The 27939-nt window shown below is 41.0% G+C and overlaps 1 protein-coding gene and 1 non-coding gene across 2 annotated transcripts; both read right to left on the bottom strand.

Annotated features, from left to right (window-relative positions):
• Ptcd3 (pentatricopeptide repeat domain 3) lies at positions 1-27718 on the bottom strand. Its single transcript, XM_051202854.1, has 24 exons — positions 27604-27718; positions 25294-25346; positions 25137-25173; positions 24825-24870; positions 23135-23203; positions 22567-22671; positions 20083-20206; positions 18990-19105; positions 16216-16271; positions 14910-14997; positions 13917-13977; positions 13451-13536; positions 12549-12693; positions 11623-11673; positions 7910-7999; positions 7684-7712; positions 6604-6710; positions 5180-5258; positions 4993-5083; positions 4037-4122; positions 2965-3113; positions 1498-1539; positions 780-938; positions 1-515 (listed from the first exon to the last, which is right to left on the bottom strand). Exons 1-24 carry the CDS (start codon positions 27705-27707, stop codon positions 416-418), a joined length of 2073 nt encoding a protein of 690 aa, XP_051058811.1. The 5' UTR covers positions 27708-27718; the 3' UTR covers positions 1-415.
• On the bottom strand, positions 1843-1979 carry LOC127235901 (small nucleolar RNA SNORD94). The gene has a single exon (XR_007835741.1). It is a non-coding gene; the product is annotated as a small nucleolar RNA SNORD94 (small nucleolar RNA).
• Positions 27719-27939: the final 221 nt, after the last annotated feature.

Raw genomic sequence — 27939 nt, 5'->3', positions numbered from 1 at the left:
TTTATTTAATCATTTTACCAGTTATGCAGCTTAAAACTGGTAACTTGCTTCTGATAATTAGTTCTAAGATAGTTATTCACATTAAGTACTTCCCAAACTGGGATACAATCAATTCAACAGCAATTGTGTACCTGCACGAAAACCATTTTAAATTCTTATCTCTAGGCCACAGTATCAGCTAGCACATCACAGAGCAGGCGGGCAGCAAAGTCCAACGAGCTCTAACATGATGATTAGTGAAAATGGAAGTCTGCAGACACTGCACTGTGTGGGATTTATTCTCCAAGAGCCACTGACCACACACTGGAGATGGTGGGTTAAACCAGTCCTGCAGCACTGAGCTAGCACTGCAAACCCAGCCCAGTATCTGCTTATCCCTGCACCTCGGCATCCCAGCAGCTATGTGGGCCACCGCTCACTTTCCTCTGTCTTCACCGATGTCACTGTCACTGCTGCTGTCTTCATCGCTACTGCTGTTTGATACAGTGAGCTTACCCAGGGTTTCCAGGGTTTCTCTGTAAGGAAAAGAAATAGTAACCTTCAGCTCATAGGGCTGGGAGTGTTTGGCATCTCTGACATATACAGACACAGCAGTTTTGAAAGAAGAAACAGGGATCCGAAATCTGCACTGAACTACTCAAGAACAAAGGAAAGGTTCCAACAGTTCCAAACTCGTATGACAGAAGAAACCGCCATCACGTCATCACCCCTGAATTTACAAGCAAATGATAACACATGGGAGAAAGCTATAATCTCCCAAAGAGGAGATGGAGACTTACTTTTGTTCTGGGTTGACTGTGAAATCCATCATTACTCTTTGGGCAAGGGTCTCACAAACAGGTAAGCTGAAGGCACTTGCCAGCTTCACAACCTCAATGGCTGAGTCAGGGCTGTCAGATGCTTTTGCAGTGTCCATAAACTCCTCCAGCAGTTTATCTCTGTAAAAGAAAGCAAACACAACAGTCCAAACTCACCTTTTTTCTACGAAAGATGTACTGTACATATACAAGTATTTCCCTCCATGTATGTAGGCGTACCATTGTGTAATGCCTGTGTTTGCCAGGTGCCAGACCTCCTGGAATTCAAGTTGAAAATGGTTTAGAGTGTTCATGTGGGGTCTGAGAAAGCAAGCAAAGTGTTCTTAACCACTGAGCACTTCTCCAGTGACCCCAATTTACTTTCCTAACTTTTAGTCAAATATTTATTTACAGGCAAAGTTCAGAATAAGTTTATTAGTCAAATCCTCATTAAATTTGGACAAAAGTTACAGGCTAACATTCTGTAGATCCCCAAGATATGATCACTGACCGAGTAGAGAAAACTTCCTCAAGAAAGAACTTGCCCCTGACGATAGGAGACGAACTGCCTGTCTTAGCAAAGAGCCCTCAAATGCAGTGGCTGGGGCTTGTGGAAAAAATGCAATCATTTACCCATGAGTCCAAGCCCACGTGAGTAATTCAAGCCTGTACCAGGTGAGGCCTCTTCCTGTCAACTTACCCGGGGATCTTATTATGCTTCTTGAAAAGTGCCAACATTTTCCTGTGAAAGAAGAGAAAGATGGCTGCTGACAGAAAGTAAGTGCCAACCAAAGCTGACCTCTGCACAGACTTAGAAACTAAGTGACTTAAAGAGAAGTCAGACTCCTTGAATTCCTGTGGACTCAAGTAGTTCCCAATTCTGGCTACATGAATTCAACAGGTAAATCTGAGATGTGGCCAGTGATGAGAACTGCTGGTTGTACCCAGGGCAGAAGGGAGTCCATCCTACACCCTGTGAGAAGAGCCTAGCCGACTCCCATCTTAAATTCTCAGTCAGTCTGCCACAGAGCTCCAATATGAAGAACAGGCTCAGATTAAGGCAACAGTCTCATATATGTGAATACCATCTGTCTGCCACATGCAAGACAATGGCAAAACACATACATTCAGCTCCCATGACTCAGCTGAGGTCCGTACCCCTGCGCCAATCATCACAGCCTGCTTCTGCGTCCCAACCTGCCTGATCATGCAAACAAACCTGCCTGATCATGCAAACATGTTTGTTTGTTTGTTTTTAATGACAACACAATGCTAAACAGGTCACATTTAAGTGAGTTACGGCCCCAAAACAAGATTGTACAAAAAAAGATGGTTGGAACAACAGGCACATTTAGACTAGCAAGAGATACCCTACACATTTATGTTCAACAAGAGGGGAGGGGAGAGCAGAGATGAGGAGAGGGAAAGAGAATGGAAACATGAGTATGCCTAAGGCCTCCTTTTATAAATAACTATAATCAATTTATTACTGAAATGCTGGGAAAACATACAGAAGTAGAACAGTGGCACAAACAATTCTTGATAAGGCCATGTTTCAAAAACATGCCAGTTGCCAGAAGTCTAAGGTACCCAGGCCAAAGTTAAGGGATGGAGAAGAAAGGAGCACTTGCAAATAACTGCTACTTAATCACAGGAGCATTTTCTTTTTTGTTCTGGTTTTTTGAGACAGTAGCTTTGGAGGCTGTCCTACAACTTGCTCTGTAGACCAGGCTAGTCCCAAACTCATAGAGATCTGCCTGTCTCTGCCTCCCAAGGGCTGGGATTAAAGGCATGCACCATCACAAACGGCTTTAAAAAAGCATCTTCAAACGTATGCTTCTCTCAGAACCATTTATAGTGGCAAAGAATGAGGTTGAGTTTCTTGCCCAGTAAGACACAGAAAACCAAAAGGTATCAAATGAGACTCCTCAGCTTCCTTGAACAATATCCTCTTCTCAAATGCATCATACATACTGACCTTACTAAAGTTCCCTTTTTAGCTGGCATTTACAAGTGCCTACCAAAACCTAACTGTATATCCATTCAGGTTAGTTCCAGATAAACTACCTGTCACTAAGTCGAATTAAAGAACAATCATCTATCAACCAGTCAAGGTTTCAGCTCTAAGAATAAATGTTAGTATTTACATTTGACAACTTATACTCACCATGCTTCCTGGGTTCTGCCACCTCTTAAAAAAAGGACAGCTATACACTGTAGAGTGTTGGCTGGCCAATCATGAGCAGTCTGCCAGGCATCTTGGCTTTCATATGTGGACTTGATATCAGCAGCACAGTCAGCAAATGCCACCTGAAGCTGAGAGGCTCTAAGAGTCAGCAGAACTGTCTAGCTGGTCTGACAAGAATTTAAAATCAAGAGACTATCACATGAATGGCAAACAAGAAATACAGTAAAATGAAGCCTGAACCTGTCTTGGGATAGTGCAATTAACTACATTTCTGAATTCCCTTTAAAAGGTTTCATATTAATTTCTTTTGATTGTGTATACATGTGCACATAAGGGCGTGGAGGTCATGTGTAGAGGTCAGAGGACAACTAGTGGAAGTCGTTCTTTCCTCCTTCCATGTATGTTACAGGGAAAGAACTTAGCCATCTCACATCTTTTCAGGTAGCAATTAAAAAACAAAAAAAACAGAACTTACCCTAACAAAGCCACTGTTATTTGCGTGTATGGGTGTTAGCCTGCATGTGTAGATGTGTGTCTGGTGCCTGAGAGACCAGAAGAGGATATCGTATTCCTTGGCACTAGAGTCAGACAGTTGTGAGTTCTGGAAACTTAACCAGAACACTCTGATAGAAGAGCACCTAATTTTTATTATTTTTGATTATATGGAGAGGAGGGAAAGGAGTATATGCACTTGTGTGTAGGTGTTTGTGAGATCCTGATATGGGTACAGGGAATAACAAGTGTTTTTCACTGAATCAACTCTTTAGCCCATGGAATAATAATTATTCAAATAATCTGGCACATACTGTCATTGACTATTTTGCTACTGTCTGCTTTGGACTAGAGGAATGAGGCTAACATTAAGATTGGTGTTTTGCAAATAAATGTTAATACATGTTTACCCTAGATCTAGAATTACACATCCAAAGATCCCACAGAGGATGGATAAAACCAAGGAAGCCACCCTTGAAAGGGCATTAAGTATTAGCAAATACATAGGTCAGTGCACATCTAATGACGATGATAGAATCGATTTTCAAGATAACCCTACCTCTGCTGGGTGTTTATCCCTGGCCATGAGCATCAAGATTTCTTCTCTTAGGTTAGCTCGGAAAGTATGGCCATATTCTTTACTATCTTAAAGCAAAAGAAAGTAACACTCATCACCACAATGCAAAGCATTTAGTGAATCTTTATCCACTACTGACTTTAGTCTTCTGGCGGGTAAGAAAAGTTGGCACAACTTTTATTCCAGCACTCTGGGAAGCAGAGGATCTCTGAGAATTTAAGACCAGCCTGTTCTACAAAGTGAATACCAGGCCAGCCAGAGAAACAGAGTGAGAAGGCAATGCCAATCAACTGTTTGCAGTCAATGTAAAACACACCAAATGCACTATACTTGAGTAAGACACGGAGTACCTGTTTCTCGTATACTTGTATCTGAACCACATCAAACTGAGACACAACCATGTTCATGACTGTTACCTGGCAACATAATCAGCACTGCTACTGATTCTTACTACACCAAGGGGTTCAATCAGGCTGACAGGAGAGCACAGGCTTAACAATAGCATGCTGACACTCTGGATTTAGTAGCAATTCCATAATTAGCAACGTTTCCTAGATTCCATCAGTTAACAACTATACAGAATGACCTTATTTTCCACATATACTCTCCAATATAAAAGGAGCAATGGCCCAGAAGTTTGACCTTAACAAATGCTATGAATGAAAGCTTCTGATGGGCAATAGTGGAGCACTGGAGGTAGAGGCAGGTGGATCTCTGTGAGTTTGAGGCCAGCCTGGTCTACTGAGTGAGTTCCAGGACAGTCACCAAAGCTACACAGAGAAATCCTGTCTCAACACCCCCCCACATACCCCTTGCAAAAGAATGAAAGCTTTCAGTACTAAAGATACAAATGGGTTATTAATAAAGACATCAGTAGCTAAAACAAGATAGCATTGGCCAAAAAAAAAAGCAAACAAAACCAAAAACCTGATACTAACCTTTCCAAATTTGAGGAACCATTTCTAGCCTATTGGACACATCCAATGCTTGGAGAAGATCTATCAATGCTTGGGAGTGGGGAAAGAACATCTGAGTGAAATAGAAATATGGTTTTAAAGCATCCACCAGGGAAGACACTCACATATCCCTCTACAAAGACAAAAGACAAGTAATGAATCCTCTTACTGAAGGTATTAGGTCCTTGTACCACTTCAAAGTGACATCAATTTGTTCCATTGAACAAATCAAACCGAAAAACTTGGAACTGTGGAGAGAAAAAAGCATGTTTAGATTAAAGTCGCTGTGTGCAACAATAAGGTATGATTACTGAAATTTCAGTATAACTACTCCTGTAGTAAGCATAGATTTTTAATGTTTCTAATTTCAGTTCGGTGAGATGTTGTTCACTGGGCAAAGGTACTCTGTTTGGCGTATAAACCTGGTAACATGAGTTCCATCCCTGGAACACATGTAAAGGCAGGACAGAACTTATCCACAGAGTTGTCCTTTGACCCCCACACTCATGCTGTGGCATATACACACAATAACAAGAACTATTACAACAACAAGTTGCAAGGGTCAGTATTTGACCAAGGAAAGTGCTAGGTGTAACTAATTTCCCACTTGAGCTATTTTGGCCCTCAGCTGGACCATTTGGACTGCCTGCTCAGTACACTTAGGTAAGTAAACTGATAGATCCTAGAAAGCAATTACCTCAAATTAATATTTGTATTAAATGTACTCAGTGGAGGAACAATGAACTGGACACATAGACATAACTCTGACACTTAAAGACATAAATGTAACAGGGTAAAATCTCTAAACAGATACAACAAAGGAGTCATTTCATCACTGCTTTTCAATGGTTTGTGTGTGTGTGTGTGTGTGTGTGTGTGTGTGTGTGTGTATATGCAAATGTCCTTGCCTGTACAGCTACATGTAGGATGGGGGACATGTTCTGGGTGTCCTCAACTGTTTCCCCATCCCACTGGACCTGGCCACTCATGTGGCCATTCAGGTCATCTAGCTATCGGCATCTGCTTATTTCTACTTCTTACTCCAGTTAGGGGTTGTAGATACAAACCACCAGTGAGTGCTGGGTGGAACCTAAAGCAAGAACCCCATTCTTGCATAGCAAGTACTTTACCCATGGAGCCACCTCCTAAGTCCCACTGCTTTTGTAACTCAATTACTATGAATTAATTAGCTTATGACCTGAAACTAGAGTTGATATAAACAGTCAACAAGATCCTCCTATTGCAGAATCCAGTAATTAAAATGAGAGAGCTAGAGACAAAGCTGAAAAATTTAGAGCCCTTGGTCCAAAATCAAGAGGCTCAGAGTTTAGATCCCAGAAACCATGTAACATACCAGGCATTCCTAGCAAATGCCTGTAACCAACTTTAAGGCAGGGCAGAGACGGAAGGCTTAATGGACTTCCAGACTAGCTAAGGCACGGACCCAGGTTCAGGAAGAGACTCTACCTCAAAGAAGAAAGGATGATAGAAGAAAACTGCTGGTACCCTCTTGTTTCCCATGCAGTCACAGGTGCGTGTACACACACGCATGCACGCACACAAAATTTTAAAAACATAAAGTAACATACTTACTAATAAAAATTACGTTGAAGATCACCTCCAATCAGTTTCCGGTTGTCTCCCGTGTTTAAAAGACGATGAATTTGGTAAGCAAGCCCTAAATCTCTGAGAGATGAACACTGAAAATTTGCAAATATTATTACCCAGACATTCTTTTTTTTTTTTTCCTCCCCGAGACAGGGTTTCTCTGTATTATTTTGGAGACTGTCCTGTAACTTGTTCTGTAGACCAGGCTGACCTCTGTCTCCTGAGTGCTGGGATTAAAGGCATGCGCTACCAACACCCACCTTACCCAGACATTCTTGTAAGCCCAACAGAGACTCAATACATATTGAAAAAGTATATGGGCAGTGATGACCCATGGCTTTAATCCCAGCACTTGGGAGGCAGAGGCAGGTGAATCTCTGAATTTGAGGCCAGCCTACTCTACAAAGTGAGTTCTAAGATAGCCAGGACAGTTACACAGAGTAATCCTGTCTTTAAGAAAAAAAAAAAAAAAAAAAAAGTACCAATTGCTTTGTATAAATACTTAACTAATAATATTCAATTTATTGATTGACAGCAAAAAAGTCACAAGAAATTAGGGGGAAAATAAACCCTAATTTATAAAATTTAAAACAAACTTTTGAGTTAGCAATATCACTTTACCATCAAAATCACCATTAAATAGCTTCAAGAACCAGCCCTATGAATTCTCAGAGGAAACCCCAGAGGATAGATACTAGGCTGCCACATAATTCTCAATAAACAGGATGCTCTCTGCTCATCCTGAAAACTTGAATTTTTTTTCCTATAATGATAAAAAGAAAATCGACATAATAATTTTTCCTATTATCTTAACAAAGAAATGAGCGAGAACATTCTGAAAGCTTATCAAAACAGCATGGAAAGGGACTGCACAATAAAGACTAGAGGTAGGATATGACTTTAAAAGTACAGATTGTACAAAAGAAGGAAAGTAGAAGCAAAGACACGAAGGAAAGAGTTAATAGTGAAAGGACATGCAGAAGCATCCAAAGCACCCACTTACAGATAAATGAAAACACAGAGAAGAACCTTTAGAGCAGGGATAATTAAGGAAATAACACTTACCACATTCATGGCCAACGCAAAAAATTTATCTGAAAAGCAAAGTTCACAAATTTGGTTGCTATGGATATATTATTTTCATAACAATAACATCAACATGCCACAGACATCTTGGCTTTCTCAGAATATTCAATCCAAATAAACATTGCCCTCAACACAAGGCCTCTAATGTCACTCAAGCAAGCCACCCGTCATTAGCTGGAATACCATAAGTAATCTCTGTACCTACCATCATCCAGGTCCCGTGGAGAGAATTTCCTTCCCTCTAACTCATTCATGATGTCATAGATGATGAGGGATGGTGCTTTCATAGAACTGCCTGCAGAAAAGCAAGGCAAATACGTGTTTACCAAGAGTCCACTTCCATAAGTAGAACCAACTTCACAGCCCCAGTTATGAAGACCTCCCTCCTATCTGCTGCCTCCATCCTTAGCTTAAGCCCTAGCAGAGAGCTGGGCAGGACCAAAAACCCACTAAAGAAACCTCTATAGCCCAGAGCCCACATCTTTGTAAAATCTGTAAGCAGTATTGTGCTATGTCTTTACGGTCCAGTTAGTTAGACATCACCTTTATTCATTTCTTCCTAAGAAGCTAAAATTTCTTGTGAGTGGAACAAATACCAGCAGCCCCTCATCCCAAACCAACACACTTAATCAAATTATTTGGTGGTTCCTGTGCTCTTTTAAAGTAAAACCAGGTGAAGAAAGCCAAGGAAAAAAGGCAACTGCAGAATAGATTAGCGAATGTGGCAGCTCTTAGAAGTCACACCAGCCAGCCATGGCCAAACGTGCTCATTCATCCCAACACTAAAGTGGAAAGGTCATCAAACAGGTTTACCTAAACTACACAGCAAGTTCAAGACATTCTATGCCACATGGCAAAATAACTGGGGTTTGAAAAGGTGAACTGGACACTGATAGGGCAAAAACTGTACCTGGCAAGAGGGAAGTCCAGGTCAATATAACTCAACAGGTGGTGCTAGTGCGAACTTGGAAAGCATGACACCAGGCAGTTAATTTTAGGCATATTTAAGCACAGCACAATGTGGAAAAAGTTTCCTGGCGATAATTATAATTAACTCTATCCTATGTGTTCAACAAAGTTTAAGACACGGCTATATAAAAACTACTGTAAAATACAAGTGATACTGGGAATCTTCCATAATGATAGGTTCTACAGATTAACTAAGACCCCAGACTCAAAGTAAACAAAACACGTGGTAAGGGTCTGGGGAGCCATTATGCCCTGACCATGCAGGTGGTCACCAATCATACAGAGGTCACCAGGCTACTAATAGGCACATCTGTTCCCAGCCTTTTGGATTTCCTTCCAAAAGGAACCTATCCTATAGGTTCTATACCTCTCCATTTGAAGGGACAACCCAGTATATTTAAAATTCCTGGTTTCCCTAGTTCTCATCTGTGAACACTAAGCACTACATCCTTTCCACACTGCATCAACACAAAAACACACATGTAGCTAGCAGAACTGAATAGAGGACACAGCCATGAAACATACTGTAGAAACATGGAACATACTGGGAAAACTGTATCTTTCTTCTTGAAATTATTTTTACTCATGTATGTCAGTGCTCCTCAATCTTTCTAATGCTGAGACCTTTTAACAGTTTTCATGTAGTGGTAACCCCAACCATAAAATTATTTCCACCGCTATTTCATAACTGTGAGTCTACTATGAATTTATGCTATAAATACCGCATATGCAGGATTATCTGATACGGGACCCACAAAGAGGTGGAAACCCACGGGCTGAGAACCCCTGATGCATGTGAATGTGTACCACAGGTGTAACGGGAGTCCAGAAGAGGGTGCCAGATCTCCAGAAGCTGGAGTTACAGGTGGAGTTTGTGGGTCCTTGAGAAGATCAACAAGTTCTCTTAACCACTTAAGCCAGTTGTTCTCAACCTGTGGGTTGTTGACTGACCCTTTCCCAAGGGTGACATACAGAGATGCTGCACACCAGATATTTACATTTGATTCATAACAGTAGCAAAATTAGTTATGAATTAGCAATGAAAATAATTTTATGGTTCAGGGTCACAATATGAGAAACAGTATTAAAGGGCCACTGCATTTGGAATGTTGAGAATCAACCACTGACTTAAGCCATCTCTGTGGCTTCCAAAATTCTATTTGTATATGTAGAAAAAAAACAATCTCATTGCATACAAACAAAAAAAAATGTAATGGGTCAAAGACTAATGAAGGATCTAACACTGTCTGAAACTGCTAAAGAAAATCCACAGGGCTATCACTCTAAAACCATGGCATAGGCAAGGACTTTCGGAAAAGGACATCAGTAGCCCAGTGTATGTGGCATGTGCTTATTAACACTAAGGTCCAGAGAGAGATCAGGAATTAGAGGTTCACCTGTGAGCTGCTTCTAGGGGTTCTATGGTCTCTTCCTCCCATTTCACCATGGACGTCAGGATTAAATACCCACGACCTAGTCTGGCTTCACACTGGTTCTGGAATCCAATTAAAGCTACCAAGGCTTGCCAGACCTATCCCATGGATCCATTTGCCTTTTTGTAATATGGTCTTTCTTGTGCTATGATAAAAAGCAGTGACAAGAGCAACTTACAGGAAAATGGCTAGTTCGGATGGCCCTTAGGTGAAGTAAAGGGTCTGCTCATTTCTGCTAGGACTACTAGTGTGTATGTGCTACAACACTTGTGTTCTGGAATTAATCTCTACAGTTTTTAGATTGTGTAGGAAGCATTTTACTAACTGACCTATCTTCCTAGGCCCCGTTTGAGCTTTCTCTGAGACTCACATAGCAAGCACATGCTGGCCCAATGGTGACCTTCAACATCTGATCTGCCTACTTTGACTTCTCAAGTTCTGAGATTACAGACAAGGGTCTGGAGTTCTATTTAAGAGAAACGGTTATATCACATTTGCAGGGAAACAACTGGAAATTAGCATATTAAGCAAAGTAAGTCAGACAATTATTATACTCTTCTTCCACAAGGAATCTAGATTGTGCAGATGCCATGTTTATATGACACATGAAAGTGGAGGGGACCACTGTGGGGAAGACGGCCAGGAGTGTAGATGGCAGAGTAAGACTGGTAATGCCTGGGGCGGTAAGACGGCTCAGGGTTACATAAGGGTAATTGCAGCTAACCTGATGATGGAGTTTGATGCTTGAAACCCACAAAGAAAAATAAAGTTGCTGAGCCCTAATGCCACATTTTTTTTTAAAAAATACACTGAAACAACCTGTGTGACTACTAAGCTATTTTACTGAGTGAGTAGCACAGTTCTAAAGACAAAAAGGAACGCTTAACTACCCATCTTGTCTGTTCTTTACAGTCTATAATGTGACTACTATAGCCCTCTCCAGTTTGTATTTTATCACAATCAAGGGCTCTACTCTCAAGATTAATCATTTGCTCAAACTATATATGATAATTTATATACTTTCTTTTCTTTTTTTGAAAATAACTGTCTTGCAGACCTCCAACTTAGAGTTCTGCCTCCTAAGTACTGACATAGGACTACAGGTATCAATGTCATGCAGGGGTATTCTTTTATGTATATGTTTTTTGTTTGTTTATCGAGACAGGTTTCTGTGTAGCCTGGCTGTCCTGGAACTTGCTCTGTGGACCAAGCTGGTCTCAAACTCATAGACCCACTTTGCCTATGCTTCACAAGTGTTGGGATTAAAGGCTTGTGCTACCATGCCAGGCTGTGTACAGATATTTTGTTTGCACATATGCTTATATGGGCCTGGGGCCCTTGGAGGTAACAGAAGCATCAGTCCCTAGAGACTGGAGTTAGAAGTAATTGTGAGCCACCATATGGGTGCTTAGAAGTGAACCTGAGTCATATGAAGAAAAAGTACAGCAACAATTACATAAACTCAACAGAGATGGTCAATTTTATTCAAATTAAAATAATGTAAGGGTATACCTACCTCGATGATAAAAGAGAGAAATAATATGGTGGTATGTTGCAAGCGAGGGTTCTCAAATTACCAGGCAGACAGAGAAAAAAATAAAGTATCAGTTATCTAAAAGCTGAAGCACAATGTTAACATTTAAGCAAAAGACATTTTTAGCTCATATTATAAAAAGGTGAAGTCACCTAACGATATCACTGTGTTACTATCCATAAGTGAGATCATTACTGAGAACAGCAAAGTACCACGATGTCAATCAATGTCCAAGTATTCTTAAATTAAGCAGTTACTGAAGTACACACAATATACAGCAGCAAGCACATAATTTGAGTTACAATATCTCATTATGCTAGAAAAATGTCCTAGAATTTAAAACAAGCCAACAAAGTGTCTTGTTAGCACAGTAGGTAGCACGTCAGTCTCATAAAACAAGCCAACAAAGCAATCAACTCTTTAAACTCCAGAGAACTACAGGAAGTCTTTGAATGTTAAAAAACATTCTGTATCTACTGTAAAGAACACAAAATGATAAAGCATTCCTGTCACAGAAGACAGTTATCACTTGGTATCCAGAACCCCAAGGCCCAGCTACTCAGATGTCACATAAATTTACTTGTATATAACCCACAAATATCCTAACTTACACTTCAAAGCATTTCTAGATCATCAGTAACACCTGATATGCCATAAATGCCATGCAAAAACTTCTTGCACTCTTTAGGAATGACCTAATACAAGTAAATACATACTGACAATTATTTTTACCTGACATTCCTATCTGGGGTTGAATGCAAAGACAGATACAAAGAACCAACTGCATGTGAATTGCACAAGGAAATCCTAACAGTAAAGTAATAGTAAAAATATAGACACTCTGGCTTTTGTGGTTGAGATCAATGGTCAGCTCACCTCATCTTCAGAGGACCAGGATGCACTCTTACCTATTCCAAGGTATTTCATTTCCCGTAATGTCTGTAAAGCTGGCAACCTTCCCAACATATAAAACCTCCGGAGACACTTGAGCACAGCATGAAAGGTTTGCAGGTTTGGTTTGACCTCCTGTGCAACCATATGTTTCAGCAGATCCTGAGTGAATTCAAAACAGAATTTTTTTACTTCAAGGCAATTTGCCAAAATTGCTGAGAAAATTTAATTCTGTGGCTACATATGAAACAAATTAGCACCCATACCCTAATTTAATAACTATCTGCTTTAAAAACTGTACAGCCTGGTTTGGTAGTCCATGTTTAATGGAAGCACTTGAGATTCAGAGGCAAGGGATCTCGGTAGTTGAAAACCAGCCTGGTTTTGTTTTATGAGACTGACATCAAGTTCCAGAGTAAAGGCTGGATAGTGAGACTTTTTCTCAAAAGAAAACCAACAAAACCAAAAGCGGACAAAGAACTGCCTGCCACTGATCCCACCTTCTAGAAAGCCTCCAAACACTGTCATGGGCCAAGGTTACCTCTGTCCCTCCAAACCCTATTATTTACCACAGGGAATCAGGTGTTTATCTGCAGTCTTAAACCAAATTCACACTACAATAGAAGCTCTCATGGTATGTTTTGACAAAATCCAGTGATTTCTATTTAACTACACTGGCTAGAATTCTGTAATAGATATGTACTTTTATAATTAACAATGAAATCAATTACACATAAAGTGCCCCAACTCCTCCTGAATCCTAGCTATGTAGTCATTGATTAATCAGTGTTTTGTTTTTTGCCCCATAATAGAGGCTTCTTAAGCTAGGGCAGGGTATTGAGCAGTTGCCACCACAGAAATGGTAAATTAATATTTCTTAGTCAAAGGTGGCTAGAGGGCAATACAGGTGTTTCCTTACCAGTATATTATTCCATTTTTCTTCAAATTTCTCATTGGCTATGAACATTTTAGCTTCAATCAATGCATTGAAGGTGTATACATCAGCTGTAAAAAAAAAAAAAAAAAAAAAAAATTTTAACAAAACTTGAGGTTGAAAATTTACCGAAAACAGCTGAGGTAAAAAAAAAAAATGGTCATAAAATCTAAGCAACAATCCTCCAAACAACAACTGTGGACCAATGGCTGAGACAACATCCAAAGACCTGATTCTTGTTAGAACAGTGGTTCTAACCCTGGGGGCACACACCAGATATCCTGCCTATCACATATTTACATTATGACTCATAACAGTAGCAAAATTACAGTTAGGAAGCAGCAACAAAATAATTTTATGGTTGGGGTCAGCACGCCATGATGACCTGTACTAACGCTTAACAGCATTGGGAAGGTTGAGAGCCACTGTGTCGGGGAGTCCCCAAACTTACCACGAAGTCTGTTATTTAATAACTCGGTGTACATGTTCAGTGCCTGTGCATAAGCTTGGTGCTAGAGAGGAAAAAGCAATTATCATCAAAGTCTTCACAATTGGGAATGTGAACACATAAAACAGGAGCCTCCAGTTCCAAAGCTTGTGTCCTACTGGCAGTCTCTTCCAGGGGCACTGGCAATGCTTAGAGACATGATCAGTGGTCACAACTGAGGGCGAGGCAGAGCATGTTACTTACAGCTAAGAAGAAATAGGGCGGCGAGAGGGGAGACATCTCACGACAGAGCACTGGGCGTCTCACAGCCCAAAGCAAAGCTTTCCACCCTTTGACTTTCAGGGCGACTGACTCAGCCCTTAAGAGAGCTTGGTGCCCAATCACAAGTGAGTGCAGTGACTGGCTCTACCACCCACCCACCCACACACCCCTTTATACACGTAAGACACAGGCAGATGCATACACACATGAATAAAGAAAAAAATTCACAAAACTTTAACAAAGGTTGTTCATCCCTAGTCCACAATTTGAAATGCCTCACAAAGTCATCAACAGCCTCATTTGACACGTCACAGACAGAGCATAGGCTCACAAAGACACTACATGAAATGATCATGTTAAGTGCTACAGTACATGCCATGCCCATGATCCCAATTACTCTGGAGACTAGAGTGGGAACAACTGTTGAGTCTGAGGCCAGCCTAAGAAAGAAAATAAAAAAAAAATTCCCTAGCTATTGGAAAACCTTTGATGGCAAGGCAGAGGCAGACAAATCGCTGTGAATTTAAGCCTTGTCTGCCTAACAGCCCAGCCAGCCGGGCTTACATATTGAGACCCTGAAGTAGTACTGCTTTCATTATTCATATAAAAGTTGAATGATGCAAATAATAGACATTCTGCTTAGAACTGACACAACCCACAAATATCATATTATTCATCCAACTCAATGGACCTTCAAGATAAAAAAAAAAAAAAAAAAAAAAAAAAGGAAGGTACCTTCACCATCCCTTGGATCATTGTACAGTAGGAATGTGCATTCTTCTCTGCCATCAGAGCAAACACTCTCTCAGCATTGTTTTGTGCTCTAGAAACAGAATAAACATGAACCAGAGGCACTCAGAAAAGTAGTAATAATTGTCATTTTCCACATAACCATTCTACAACCTAGAGAGCTTCATGGGTTTATCATCTCATAAATGGAGGGCCAAAGATCTGAAGCTATCTGGACATCCATAGCTCAGGGTCCCTGGGTTAAGAACAAAATACTCTGCATATACTGAAAAAGAATTCCCCGAGGCAAACATGACTCTACAATGAACAATTTTGTACCTTTACTAGAGGGAAAGAAAGCGACACACCTTATATACATTTTCCTGTATTCCAAATACCCTAATAGTATAGAAAACACACAGAACTAGAATATGAGCATGGCATTTCTACAAGGCCCACGCATGCACTGTCTGTTTCAGTGTGTGCCTACCTCCTGGGTGAGTGGTCACGGAGGTCAGAATTCACAGAGATAGAACTTGAGCCTTCTTAGAGAAAGGACAATGCTCTTAACTAATGAGCCTTCTCTCTTCATCTCAATTTCTGGTATTAACGGTAGTCTTTCTTCTCTACAGATCCACATAGGATATTTATTTTTATCTTATGCAGTCCTTCATTAAAGGTTCAACTATAATGTTATTTACTTTTTTCCAAACTATTTCCAGTAAACAGAAGTACATGAACTTTCAGAATTACTTATCTAGATGTCAGGGTAGCACTACTGATGGAAATAAAACAGGAAAAACAAAAAGAAGAATAAAGGCAAACCCTAAATAGAGTGGCAGGAGTTAACACTCATACAAAAAGCAGTCTAAGCCCGAAGTGATGTTGTACACTTGTAATGCCAGGCCCTGGGAGCAGAGGCAGGCATGGTGTGTGTGTGGGGCTAGCCTGGACGAGGTGGGCTAGCCTGGACGAGGCGGGGCCTCGGCTGTAACAGTAACTAACACACCAGCTATAGTCGCACACGCTTTTCATCCTAGCACTCAAGAGACATAAAGATCTCTGAGAGTTCAAGTTTAACCTGTTCTACATAGTGAGCGTCAGCCAAAACCTACAGAGAAACCTGGTCTCACATACACACAGACAAGACAAGAGGTCTGAAATATAAAGGCAGAGTGTAGAACACAACTATAAAATGAAGGGGAAAAAATTAAAATGTTTTAGAAGACTTCAGAATTGCAACTCCAGAGGACAATGTAAAGTATTTTTCATGTAAAATCCCCATAATACAAAGTTTTCACATGCAACATACTTCCAAGCAATAGTCTTCATCTTGGAGGTTTGATTATTTGTCTCTGTGGCCTCTTCCTAGAATACATGAAATAAAAGGTAAGACAATATTTGATAGCAGACTAATTAAAAATCAGAAAAGCAAAGGAAATTCAGAAAACTAAAAGAAATAACTGATCTGCAAAAGGCAAAGAGAAACTCAATAGAAAGTTCACACCCACAGTGAATTCCTTCAGTGTGAAAACAGCGAACACAAAAGAAGTCAGCTCTTAAACAAGAGGTCATCTGGTGATAGGACAAAGGCAGTGCCCTATGTGTTCTGCCTAAAAGCAGAGAGCAAAACCAACGTGCAATCTGCTTCTACAGGGGACACAACTGGCTTGACTCAGAAAAATACTGCACACATGGTGTGAAAGCAAGAGGTATGGACATTGATGTTTAATACTAGCTAAAGGACCTTTGAAAGACTAAATCCTGTCCTTATTTATAAATGAAGCATCTGGCATGAGGCAGAGAGAGGCCTGACTAGCATTTGCAGAAGCCAGGGTTAGTTCTGTAGGCAGCCAGCTGTTTTAGAAGGCTGGTAACAAGGGACCAGCCTGGCAGGGTTCAAAAGACTGTCTGCAAGGTCACAGGCACGACTTACCCACTGCTGGAGTGCTTAAAACACTAGTTACTATGTAGGTGAGTAACCCACAATTAGTAGACAAAGAACAGGAACACCCCAGAATATCATTACTTAGAAACACTTAAAATATTTGCATTGTAAGCTGAGTAGTAGTCACACACGCCTTTAATCCCAGCACTCAAGAGGCAGAGACAGGAGGATCTATGTCAGTTCTAGGCTAGCCTGGTCTACAGGCTCTAAAGCTACAGAGAAACCCTCTGTCAAAACCCAAATTTTCATTCTCTGCAAATAAAAAAAACTATAAAAATAACAAAGATTGACATTCTTCTCTTCCTTCTGGGAAAGTGAGAGGGAGGGAACACAGTCTGAGTGGATTAAAAAAAAAAAAAAAAAAAAACAAAGATTGAATCCCTCATCCAAAAAAGGATGGGATTTAAACATAAAATCCATCCTCCAAATATATACAACATGAAGGAGTTTTGAAAGAATGAAGTCATATAAGGACAGGTGTGGCAGTTCCCATTTAATAGATGCAGTTCAGATTTTTGGAGCAGTGCAGTTATAAAAATTGGATTGCAGATATAGATGCTCAGTAACCTCTTACTTCATCCCATTCAGGGCTCTAATAACAACTACTCAACCATCATCGCCTGCCATTGGCTTTCTACACTGTTTTTAGGACCATTGCAAGTACAGGCATAAATCCATACTGTTTCAGAAAACATTCCATACATACCTCTACATACCAGATATAAAGGATCCCTTGCAATCTATTTCTAGAAATAAAACCCTCCAACTTTTGACAGCTACTACTCCACCTACAGGCAACACTCGGCATAAGTGCAAGATGCTCCCTCTTGTCTGCCCACATCTGTATGAATTTTAAAAAGGCACCGAGTGTCCAGTGTGGACCTGCAAATGCTGCTATACATAGCACACATGTGTGATCACAGAACAAATCTGAGGAGCTGGTTCTGTCGTCCCACCTTTACATGGCCCCCGGGTATCAAACTTGGGCTCTTAGGCCTATATCGTAAGTAAGTGCCCTTACATGCTGAACTATCTCACTGGCCACGTATGTACAACTTTTGAGCAAAGGGTGACCAGTGACGATATACGGAGCCTTTCCTTGATGATTACACAACATGCTGTCACCATAGTGACAGAGGGCTGGCTCAAACAATTCTGGTCAAACATCTGCTGAGTATGTGGTACATGAAGACAAAATATTGCTAAGTAGAATATAGTTAAAATAATTGTTCCATTAAAAAAACACACAAATTAAAGCTATACTGAGATCCCACTCACTCTAGTCACAAACACTGGCGAGGCTGCAGGATAAAAGGAACCCTTAAACACTCACTGCTGACAGAAACGTAAAACTACTGGGACACAAGCGTCATCAATAAGCCCAATAGATTTGATGTTCTGAGATGGGTTTCACCATGTAGCTCTGCCTAGCCTGGACCTCACTCACCATGTAGACCAGGCTGGTTTAACTCAGAGATCCACCTGCCTCTGCCTCTATGCTGGAATTGGAACCCAGGAAGCTGAGGCATGCAAAACAAATTTAAGGGCAGTGCAAGCACTTTAGCAAGATCCTTATTGTAACAAACAAGAAACAAAGCGGGCGTGACACTGAAGTAGCATTCCAGGGTCCAGTGTTGTCTAGCATGTGCAGCGCCCTAGGTTCACCGCCTCAAAAAATGTGTGGCCATAAATACACTGAAGTTTTAGTCAGTCATAAAGACCAATTGTGTCATTTGTAGGAACATGGACAGAACCAGAGATTCCATTCAGATTCAGAAAAGCAGATATTGCTTGTTTTTATCCCATATGATCAAAGTAGAAGAGGGACTATTTGGGAAGATGAAACAGACCACTGGAAAAAGGTAAAAGAGGGTTAGGGGGAGGGAGTATTATTAAAATGCATTTCATACATGAAGGAAAATGTCATAATAAAACACATCATTTTGTATAATATGCACTGATTACAACTGAATAAAAAAAAAATGTTCATTTCCCATGTCATCTTTCATCATTGCTGGGTGAAGGCTACTGTACCACCTCAGTATGGACCCCTTACTGTGACATGTGGTACAGAACCCTGGCCTTTTTGAGAAAATATTTTAGAAACAAAGAAACCAAGTTTTTTCTTTTCTTTTTACCAAGTTTTCTGCATGTTCAGTTTGTTGAAAAGCACAGTCAGCTGGGGGCTCTTGGTCACCATAGTAACACAATAAATCCAAGAGACTATTAGTTGTTTCAAGAGAGACTGTAGTTCCTGTGTTAGGAGGAAAAAAAAAAGAAAGAAAGAAAGAAAGAAACCTTCAAACATCCAAGAACCAAAGCCTGTTAGATGAAATTCTTCACTTTCTCTATTAAAGGTGGCTTATCTGGCTACATCCTTAATCTATGCTGCCATTTTACCAATTAACAAATATAACCAATGGCGATTTTATGCTGTCACACTTTCCCCCTGTGAACTGTATCTAACATGCTGTATTTCTTAATACATTTGTTTGGCACAATTCACAGTTTGTGTGAGTCCTTTTGACTCCTGCTTTCCTATCTTCTTTGTTTTCTTGGTCTTTCCTCTCTGGAACATTGTCACTGAAGAACCACCTGCTAGTCCAGATCATTTTCCACTTAACTCTGTTAGACCAGACCCATTTAATAAACACAAATAATCATCTCAAATGGACTCAGGCACTCACTGAAATTCACTAGATAGGAGTCTAGATTCCTAAAATTTAATGGTAACAGCTGACTTTAAAGATGATAGTAAAATAACCATCCTGTAACTCCAGTTAATGAGGATCTGATGCTTTCTTCTGGTCTCCTCAGGCACCAGGCACACACATAATACACAGATACTCATGCAAACAAAACACACACAAAAATAAAGTATTTGTTTTCTTTTTGTTTTTTCAAGACAGGGTTTTGCTGTGTAGCCCTGACTGTACTGAACTCTTTGTAGACCAGGCTGGCCTTGAACTCAGAGATCTGCCAGCTTTTGCCTTCCAAGTAAGGGGAATTAAAGGTGTGCACCACCACCATCCATTGTATTTCTTTTTTATTTGGCCTAGCTTTCTCACACCTTCTGTTAAAAAGGGGGCTTACTTTCTTCACCAGTGCAATGAACAAAAGCAAATAAACAAATGAAACAAAGTAACAATACTGGTCAGTTTTACTCAAATCTATTCTGATCATATCAAATGGCCCCATGTTTCAAGAGGGGCTCTGACTAAGAGGAGTTACCTGCTTGTAAGAGCTGATCAAAGAGGTCCACAGACGCCTTGACTTTCCTGAGTCTGATTCGTTCCTTCAGGGCAGCTTCACTAACCTCTTCAATTTGAGGTTCAAGGGACTCAGGCATTAAGCACTGGAAAATAAGATAAATAAGTAACGACAAACAGGCAAAGAAAATAGGGTAACAGTAGGATGAGGCTATTAGCACCACCACACCAAAGTAAATTCACCGCTCCAGTTCCTGTTTCCTACATACCACTTACATCTGGACATAAAAATAAAATACACAGGTAAGAACAAGGGGCAGGGCAGGTGGTGGCGCACACCTTTATCCCCAGCACTATGGAGGCAGAAGCAGGCAGAGCTCTGTGCTCTGTGAATTTGAGGCCAGCCTGGTCTACAGAGCAAGTTCCAGGACATCCAAGGCTACATAGAGAAATCCTGTCTCAAAAAACAAAAATCAAAACAAACAAGCAAATAAGTGAATGAAGGAACAAACAGGAAAGGCCAATAAACTCCCACTTGTACAGAGAAGGCTGATGGGCCATTTCCTGACTTGATGAAAATTTTAAAACATTCAATCACAAATATTCAATCCATACTTGAAGACCCCATTTCCAACCTAAGGTCAACCGTATTTGAGCTGAATACTTTTTCCAGTAAACAGCCTGCTTCCCAAACAAAACAAAAAAAGCTAGGCATGGTGGAGCACATCTTTAATCCCAGGACCCTGCAGGTAGAGGGAGGTGGATTTCTTTTGAGTTCCAGGCCAGGCAGGGTACTTGGTGGGATCCTAAATACAAGCCAAGACAAAATCCAACTACAACACCCCCTCCTCATCTTAGGGTTTCTATTGCTGAGACAAACACCGTGCTCATAAAACACGATGGAAAAGAAAGGGTTCACTGAAGGAAGTGAGGATAGGAACTCAAACAAGACAGTATCCCAGAAGCAGTAGCTAATGCAGACGGAGGGCTACTGCTTACTGGTTTGCCTCACATGGCTTGAGAAAATGCCATTCATCTCATGGAGGCATTTTCTCAACTGAGGCTCTTTCCTCTCTGGCTCTAGCTTGTATGTAGCTGATACAAAAATCCGGCCCCCAAATCAAACCTTGTCTTCCTCCTTTACTGCCCATGTTGGTAGACGTCACCAGAGCACATGAGTTTCTAAAAGCCAAAACCCTTTCTTGGAATTTGCTTTTCCTTTGAACACCCAATACCACCAAGGCATCGTGATTTTACCTCAGTCACTACTTTATCAAATCTATTTGTAGTGGGTACCACTTACCAGATACTAAGCTAGGCACTAGGAATTCTGATATTTTATTAAAGGGGGATTACCTTTCATCAAAGTACTTCTAATGACGAAAGATTAAGACATTAGAGTCAGCAGTGGTAATTATGCTGTCATCTTGACAGAATCAAGAACCTTCTAGGCCAGGTTAACTGAGGGGGGGAAACCCATTCTAAATGTGAGCAGCGCCATCCATACAAGCTCTGGACGGTATACACAAACAAAGCCAGCTAACACTGGGAGGCGTGGCTTCTGCTCCCTGGCTGCAGCAGGGTGGCCACACCCACTATTCCTGCTGCCATCCATGCTCCCCACCACGTGAGCCTTACTTCCTTCAACTGTGTCCTTTATTAAATAAACAGCTTCTTGTCAGGGATTCTGTCACAGTAGGAAAAGCAACCCATATAGGGCAGAGAGCTTACAGAAGGCCCTGCACCACACACACACACACACACACACACACACACACACACACACACACACACACACCAGAAACAAACCAACCAAACAACAACAAACAGATAGAGACAGAGTCCATTATAGTACAATGTGCTGCGGCACTGTCTCCAAGGTTGGAGACCCCTGCAAGGCTTCCAGCAACTGTGACCCCAAAGCCAAGCACAAAAGCACTGTCAGGCAAAACTTTCGAGAAGAGTTTGGGCCAACAGCTGACCAGCCCACAGCTGCCACTGTTCTGAGACAGGGTTTTAATTTTCACCATGTAACTGCTGCCTTACTGTCAGTCACCAGAAGCTGCAGTCTGAGAGGAGGGTGTGAGTTTGGGGAACAAAGGGGAGGGAGTAGCTGTAAGCAAGGGCTGCTGTGAGGTAGTACTTCCTCTCAGGAGGAAGAGCTGCACGTGTTCTGCTCAGCAGACATTGCACAAACAGCGCACACCACAGAACAAAGGGGAGTCAGAAGTACAGCCTCAGGCCCAGAAGAGGGACACGGTCATGACACACAACTGTCAGTGCAGTGCGAGGGTGACCAAAACAGCCAAGTGCAAACTGAAAACAGAGACGGGGCATGGAGACTTCCTAAAGACATCGATAAGGAAATGCAGCAAGCATCTAAAGGACCACGAGAAGGAACAGTCAGAGGAGAACTAGGAATCACACACAAGAACTGTCAGCTATGCAAGTGTGATTTAATCTGCATTCACATTATTATGGAAAAGACACAATCATCTCTCCTTACCGGTATATGAGGCTCAGCCACATCCTTTTGGAAATATTTGGGATGTGAATTAACAATAAATTTTGCTGCATTTTCCCCGGATTTCTTTGCCAATAAAAATGAACGCTATATGGGGGGGAGAGGGAGAATTTAAATACAAATTAGCATGTACATATAATTTAGACTTAAGCAAAACTACATTCTCAGGAAAATACCCCCTCCAAAGAATGCAGTCCCAATTACAAACCAAGTTAAAGTACTTCACATGTCTCACTTCTGAATATGACATTAGTTTCTGGTGAAGTTTTATATACAGAGCAACACACAGGCAGACAGACAGACAGACACACACAGCTTGCTTATGTGTTAATTAAGACCTTAATTTTAAAAAAGTAAACAAAAAGTTTAAAATCAAAACTTTCTTCAGAGACAATACACAATTTTTTGATGAAAGAGATTCAGAGCCTATCATTTGTCAGCACGTATAAGCTTTCCAAGGTTTGTTTTAACAATTCAACTATTTATATACTCGTACACTCGTCAGTAAGGACCTTAAAAATTACTTGATAGGTTGCATAACATCACTCACAGACTCCACAGCAGAGGTTGGTATGAGGTAAGGATCATCTTGAAAAACATAAGGTACAGCTGTAGGGTCCTGTGGAAAGGCACATCTTTTTAGATTTTCACTGAAACTCTAAGCTTTAGTGATGATCACAAATTCTGTAAACTTTAATTACACATCAAACATACATGCAGGAATAAATATGATCATATGTCTGCATATATAAAAAGAAAAAAAAAAAACATGTCAAAAGACTTTCCCCAAACTATGACAATTTAGAGCAAGTAAGTACAAATCCATCTTACAAGGTGTTCTCTTCTCTTTGTGCTAGGGACTGAACATAGCATTTGAGCACTGTGTTAATCCCTTGCCTTATTTCTTAGGATTTCAGTCAGCTGTTAGTTGGGACTAGCAGTTTTAAATGCTAGCTGAGGACCCCTGGTAACTAATACTTGACGGTTCCCTGGAATAAGATTTCCTCCACAACACAGTCAGTGTGCAACTTCACTTCAAGAGTTCCCACTTACCAGGTAGTGACAGTCACCTTTGATCCCAGCACTCGGGAGGCAGAGGCAGATGGAGTTCAAGGCCAGCCTGGTCTACAGAGCTAGTTCCAAGACAGCCAAATCTACAAAGAAATCCTGTCTCAAAAATACAAATCAAAACAAAACAGAGTTCCTTCTCCAGGAACTAGGGAAAGGCCAAATAGATACAGCACTTCCCCTTCAAGCATGAACCATAGAACTTGTAAATATCGGATGGCTGTGCCAGCCCGCCTATAATTATAGATAGTGCTCAGAACACAGAGACAAGGGATTCTCAGAATACTAGCTAGCTAAGCCAGTCTTTATAAGCCAACAGTTGAGACCTTGCCCCAACTAATCAGGTGGACAGTGACTGAGAAGTGCATTTATCTGTAAATATGCATCTGAAATGTCATACGGAACTGTGCGTGTGCTTTTAGAGACCTAAGAGCTCCAGCCCCTACCCCAGCCTCTGCCTCCCAATGCTAGAATCAAAAGCCTGTACCACCACACCTGACATAAGACCTGTATTTTGACCAGTGTATTAACATCTGTAGGAAAGACCCATGGCTCAGTCAGAACTAAGACATCTCTGCTTGTTTACAAAATCCCTCAGAAACAAGCACCTGCTTCTATTAACATTTGTTTCATGTCATTTTTAGAAACAAGCACATCAAACAGCTTTTCCAGTAATTTAAAAATTATTAGTATGAGCATGACATGGCAGCACATGCCTTTAAAAGTTCTAACATTTGGCTGGAGAGATGGCTCAGCGCTTAAGCATACCAGCTGATCTTCCAGAGGACCCAGGTTCAATCCCCAGCACCCACGTGGCAGTTCACAACTGCCTGTGACTCCAGTTCCAGAGGATCCAACACCCTCACACTAACACACATGCAGGTAAAACATCAATGCACATTAACTTAAAAATAAATAAATAAATAAATAAAAAAAAATCCTAACACTTGGGAAGCAGAGGCAGGAGGATCTCTGTGAGCTCGAGGCCAGCCTGATCTACATAGCAAGTTCCAGGACAGCCAAGACTTCAGAGACCCTGTCTCTAAAAACAATATACAAACAATTATAGTACACTGTAAAAACACTCGGTAGGCATTACATCATAAACCTATTTCCCCATTTCCAAAAGAAGGGATTGGAACAAAGAGCTATGCCATGTCATGTTTACTTACCCTGTTTACTGTGGATGCAAGTGCCTGAAGAACAGCCACTTTATCCCTAGAATAGGAACCAGAGGTCAGCCTCTACCAAGAGTATCCATTCACACTTACAAAGACAACAAGTCATTCTACTCTTATAGGACCTAGGCCTTAAAGACAAGGCCTCACCCAGAGCCAAGACTTACTTCTCAAAACCCCCAGAACAGAATTAGGCACAACCGCAAATCCTTAAATCTCAGGGACAGGAGGCAGAGGCTGGAGGAAGGTTTGAGACCACAATAAACATCCAACCACTAGTTCAATGAATAGCAAATTAATACTCACCATGTTTTCTTTTTTGGAATGACTATTTCTTCAATCCCTTACAAGATATAAATAAAAATAATCAGTTTCCTAATAATACAATGAATGCATGGGTTTTTTTGTTTGTTTGTTTGTTTCTGTTTTTAATAAAGAACTATTTTCATAGTTTTAAAAATACCTGTTACATTTGTTCCTTCAACTTTTTGGAGAGATGCACTTCCAGGATAAAATCTGCATTAAAATAAAAAGAGCAAAAGCCTGCTCATTAATGAAGTTCTTGGCTCATCTCCACCCACATACATACATTTGAGCTACATTTTCTAGTTGTCATGGATCAAACAGTCTAGATTGCATATCTCACATCACAATCAAAACATCAAGTTCAATGCAAGAAACAACAGACTGTCAAGACTGATTAAGTCATTTATTTGTGATGTTAGGAATCAAACCAGAGCCTCATTTATGCTGTCAAGTCTAATCTATAGTCTCACTCAAGACTTTTAAAGCATGTAATCTCATCACAAAATAATCAAGATTAAAACTGGAAAATATAATGGCACTGGAACAATCTGAATAGCTGGTTTGAAATATATAGAAACTGGGGCTGGAGAGATGGCTCAGAGGTTAAGAGCACTGGCTGCTCTTCCACAGGTCCTGAGTTCAATTCCCAGCAACCACATGGTGGCTTACAACCATCCATCTGTAATAAGACCTGGTATCCTCTTCTGGCATGCAGATAGAACACTGTATACATAATAAATAAGTAAATCTTAAAAAAAAAGTAAATATATAGAAATTAATCTGAAAAACATAAGACAAGGAACAATTCAGTAAGGTGTTGCTTTTAATAGACAGAATCCAGATAGCAAGCAAATGCCTACTCCAAAGCAATTGAAGCAAAGCTAAGATCACCCATGACCTTATAATTCACCTTTTTTAATAACCAAAAAATATACCAACAACACAAGGCTTTTAACTACTATATTCTCAGAAGCTCCCTTTTTTTTTTTTTTAAAGCCAATATAGAAATATTTGCCCATTGCCAGCTTGGTTTATAGAGTTCCAGGACAGTAAGGGCTTATCTTATTCATGGATAGCAACACATTTATTGGTATCCTAAACTAAAACCAACAAAGATAATGAACAGTTAATGCTACTTTGTATCCTCCATTCTTAAAGGGCACCAGAATTACTCAGAAAGTTTACATGTGATCACAGAGGAAACTATGCCATCCACTGGTATCTGGTCTAAGGTATCATTTTGCCTAAGCTTTTATTATTTTTGTGTCACTGTATATACCCAGGCAAGCATAGCCACCAACCGTCTGTTGGTGGTTGGTTGGAGTTGGTTCTCTACTTCCAACTTTATATCATCATGGAGGCTTTGTGTAACAAGCAATCTGTAGCCACTGGGCCATCTCCCTGTCCTTCAGGCAACATTTTAAAGCAAAAGCTCTCTATGACAGGGGCATTTTAGAAGTGGATCAACTCTTCCAAGCTATGGTTATCAAGTGACATCAGGAAGAGATCATCTTATGTTGAGACAAAGAAGTAGCCCCAGGCAAAGAAAACAGGTAGAAACGGAGGGCTGGGACCTGACAGGCAAAATGGTTTCTACAAAGTTAGTTGTTGCTCTCTTTTAGAAGAATTGAGATAAAGTAGGTACAAGCTATACACTGTAAATTACATCTCATTCATTGCCTATAGTTCTTTCAGACAGTTATGACTAGTTAGAATGCATGTTAGAGAAGTTGTCTACTATCATCCAACTGAAGAAAAGGCAAATGCCGAATAAAAAACTTTTTCTTGGGTTGCTTATTTTAACTCAGTAGTAGAGTGGGGTAGTTAGGACGCATGAAGCCTCAGAATCAATACACACACACACACACACACACACACACACACAAAACAGCAAAATAGGGTTTCAAGTGTTGACTACACCTAACTGCCCCACACTTCCGCAAGGCCACCGTTTTTAGGGTGTAAAATTAAATTACATAAATATCTGCAACACTGTCCCAAGTTGTAACTACCACTAGCTCAAATGAGTAGGATCAGGCGTTTCAAGGCGTTTCTGCCTTCACTAAACCCTAGTTTTCTCACCTCAAAGTTCTCACAACATTCGGTCCGCCGTGGCGATGACAGCCTACCCTTTATTTGGGCGTACATCTATTACTTCGCCCTTTCCTCTTGGCAGAGTTAAAATGAATATGGTAGGCGGCTTAAAGAAGCACGCGCGGGAAGGTACACCTCACAAAAAAAACAGGACCCTATTTTAGAGGGTAATTCCAACGTTATAGAGCATTACAACCAACCAATAAAGAAGTCTGCCGAAAGGATGCACGCTGTTGGAAGCTCATCGCGCACCACTGCTGCCTCGTGCCACCCTTGCGGGCTCGCGGCCTCCGGCGTGCAGACACCATTGCACGGCATGCAGTTCCACGACTCCTAAGGGAACTAAGATGAAGCTGACCCCGGGTCGTCTTACCTGCAGCAGAGCTTCGCTTCACACACACCGGCCCCACGAGCGGCCCGCAGGAGGGCAGGCCCACCGCGGAGACGCAGGCAGCGCGCAGACACAGACGCCGCCATCTTCGGACGATTCGCAGTGCACGTTGGGAACGCCCTTCGCCTACAAGATCAAGAGGGGCGGGGCGGGCGCGGAACATCTCAGCTGGAGAGGGGGGGTTATAAACCCATGCCTGGCGAGGATGCCAGCGGAAGGCTCAGCACACGTCAGTCATCTTCTCGAGTAAATCTGCTTGAAAAGAGTACTTCTAATGTCGCTATGGTAGTTCCGGTTTTAAACGGAAAGAGGGTCCTG

Source organism: Phodopus roborovskii, unplaced genomic scaffold (genome assembly GCF_943737965.1).
Source record: "Phodopus roborovskii unplaced genomic scaffold, PHOROB, whole genome shotgun sequence".
NCBI lineage: Eukaryota > Metazoa > Chordata > Mammalia > Rodentia > Cricetidae > Phodopus > Phodopus roborovskii.
Note: the sequence above shows the minus strand (reverse complement) of the source record. Positions and strands in the feature narration are given on the sequence as shown.

Excerpts from the sequence above, each read along its gene's own strand:
- Ptcd3 (XM_051202854.1), bottom strand. The coding sequence starts at position 27,707 with ATGGCGGCGTCTGTGTCTGCGCGCTGCCTGCGTCTCCGCGGTGGGCCT. Across the intron at positions 6,711-7,683 it reads TTGCGTTGGCCATGAATGTG|TGTTCATCTCTCAGAGATTT; the intron begins GTAAGTGTTATT and ends GCAAATTTTCAG. Across the intron at positions 939-1,497 it reads AAGCATAATAAGATCCCCGG|AGATAAACTGCTGGAGGAGT; the intron begins GTAAGTTGACAG and ends TTTCTTTTACAG.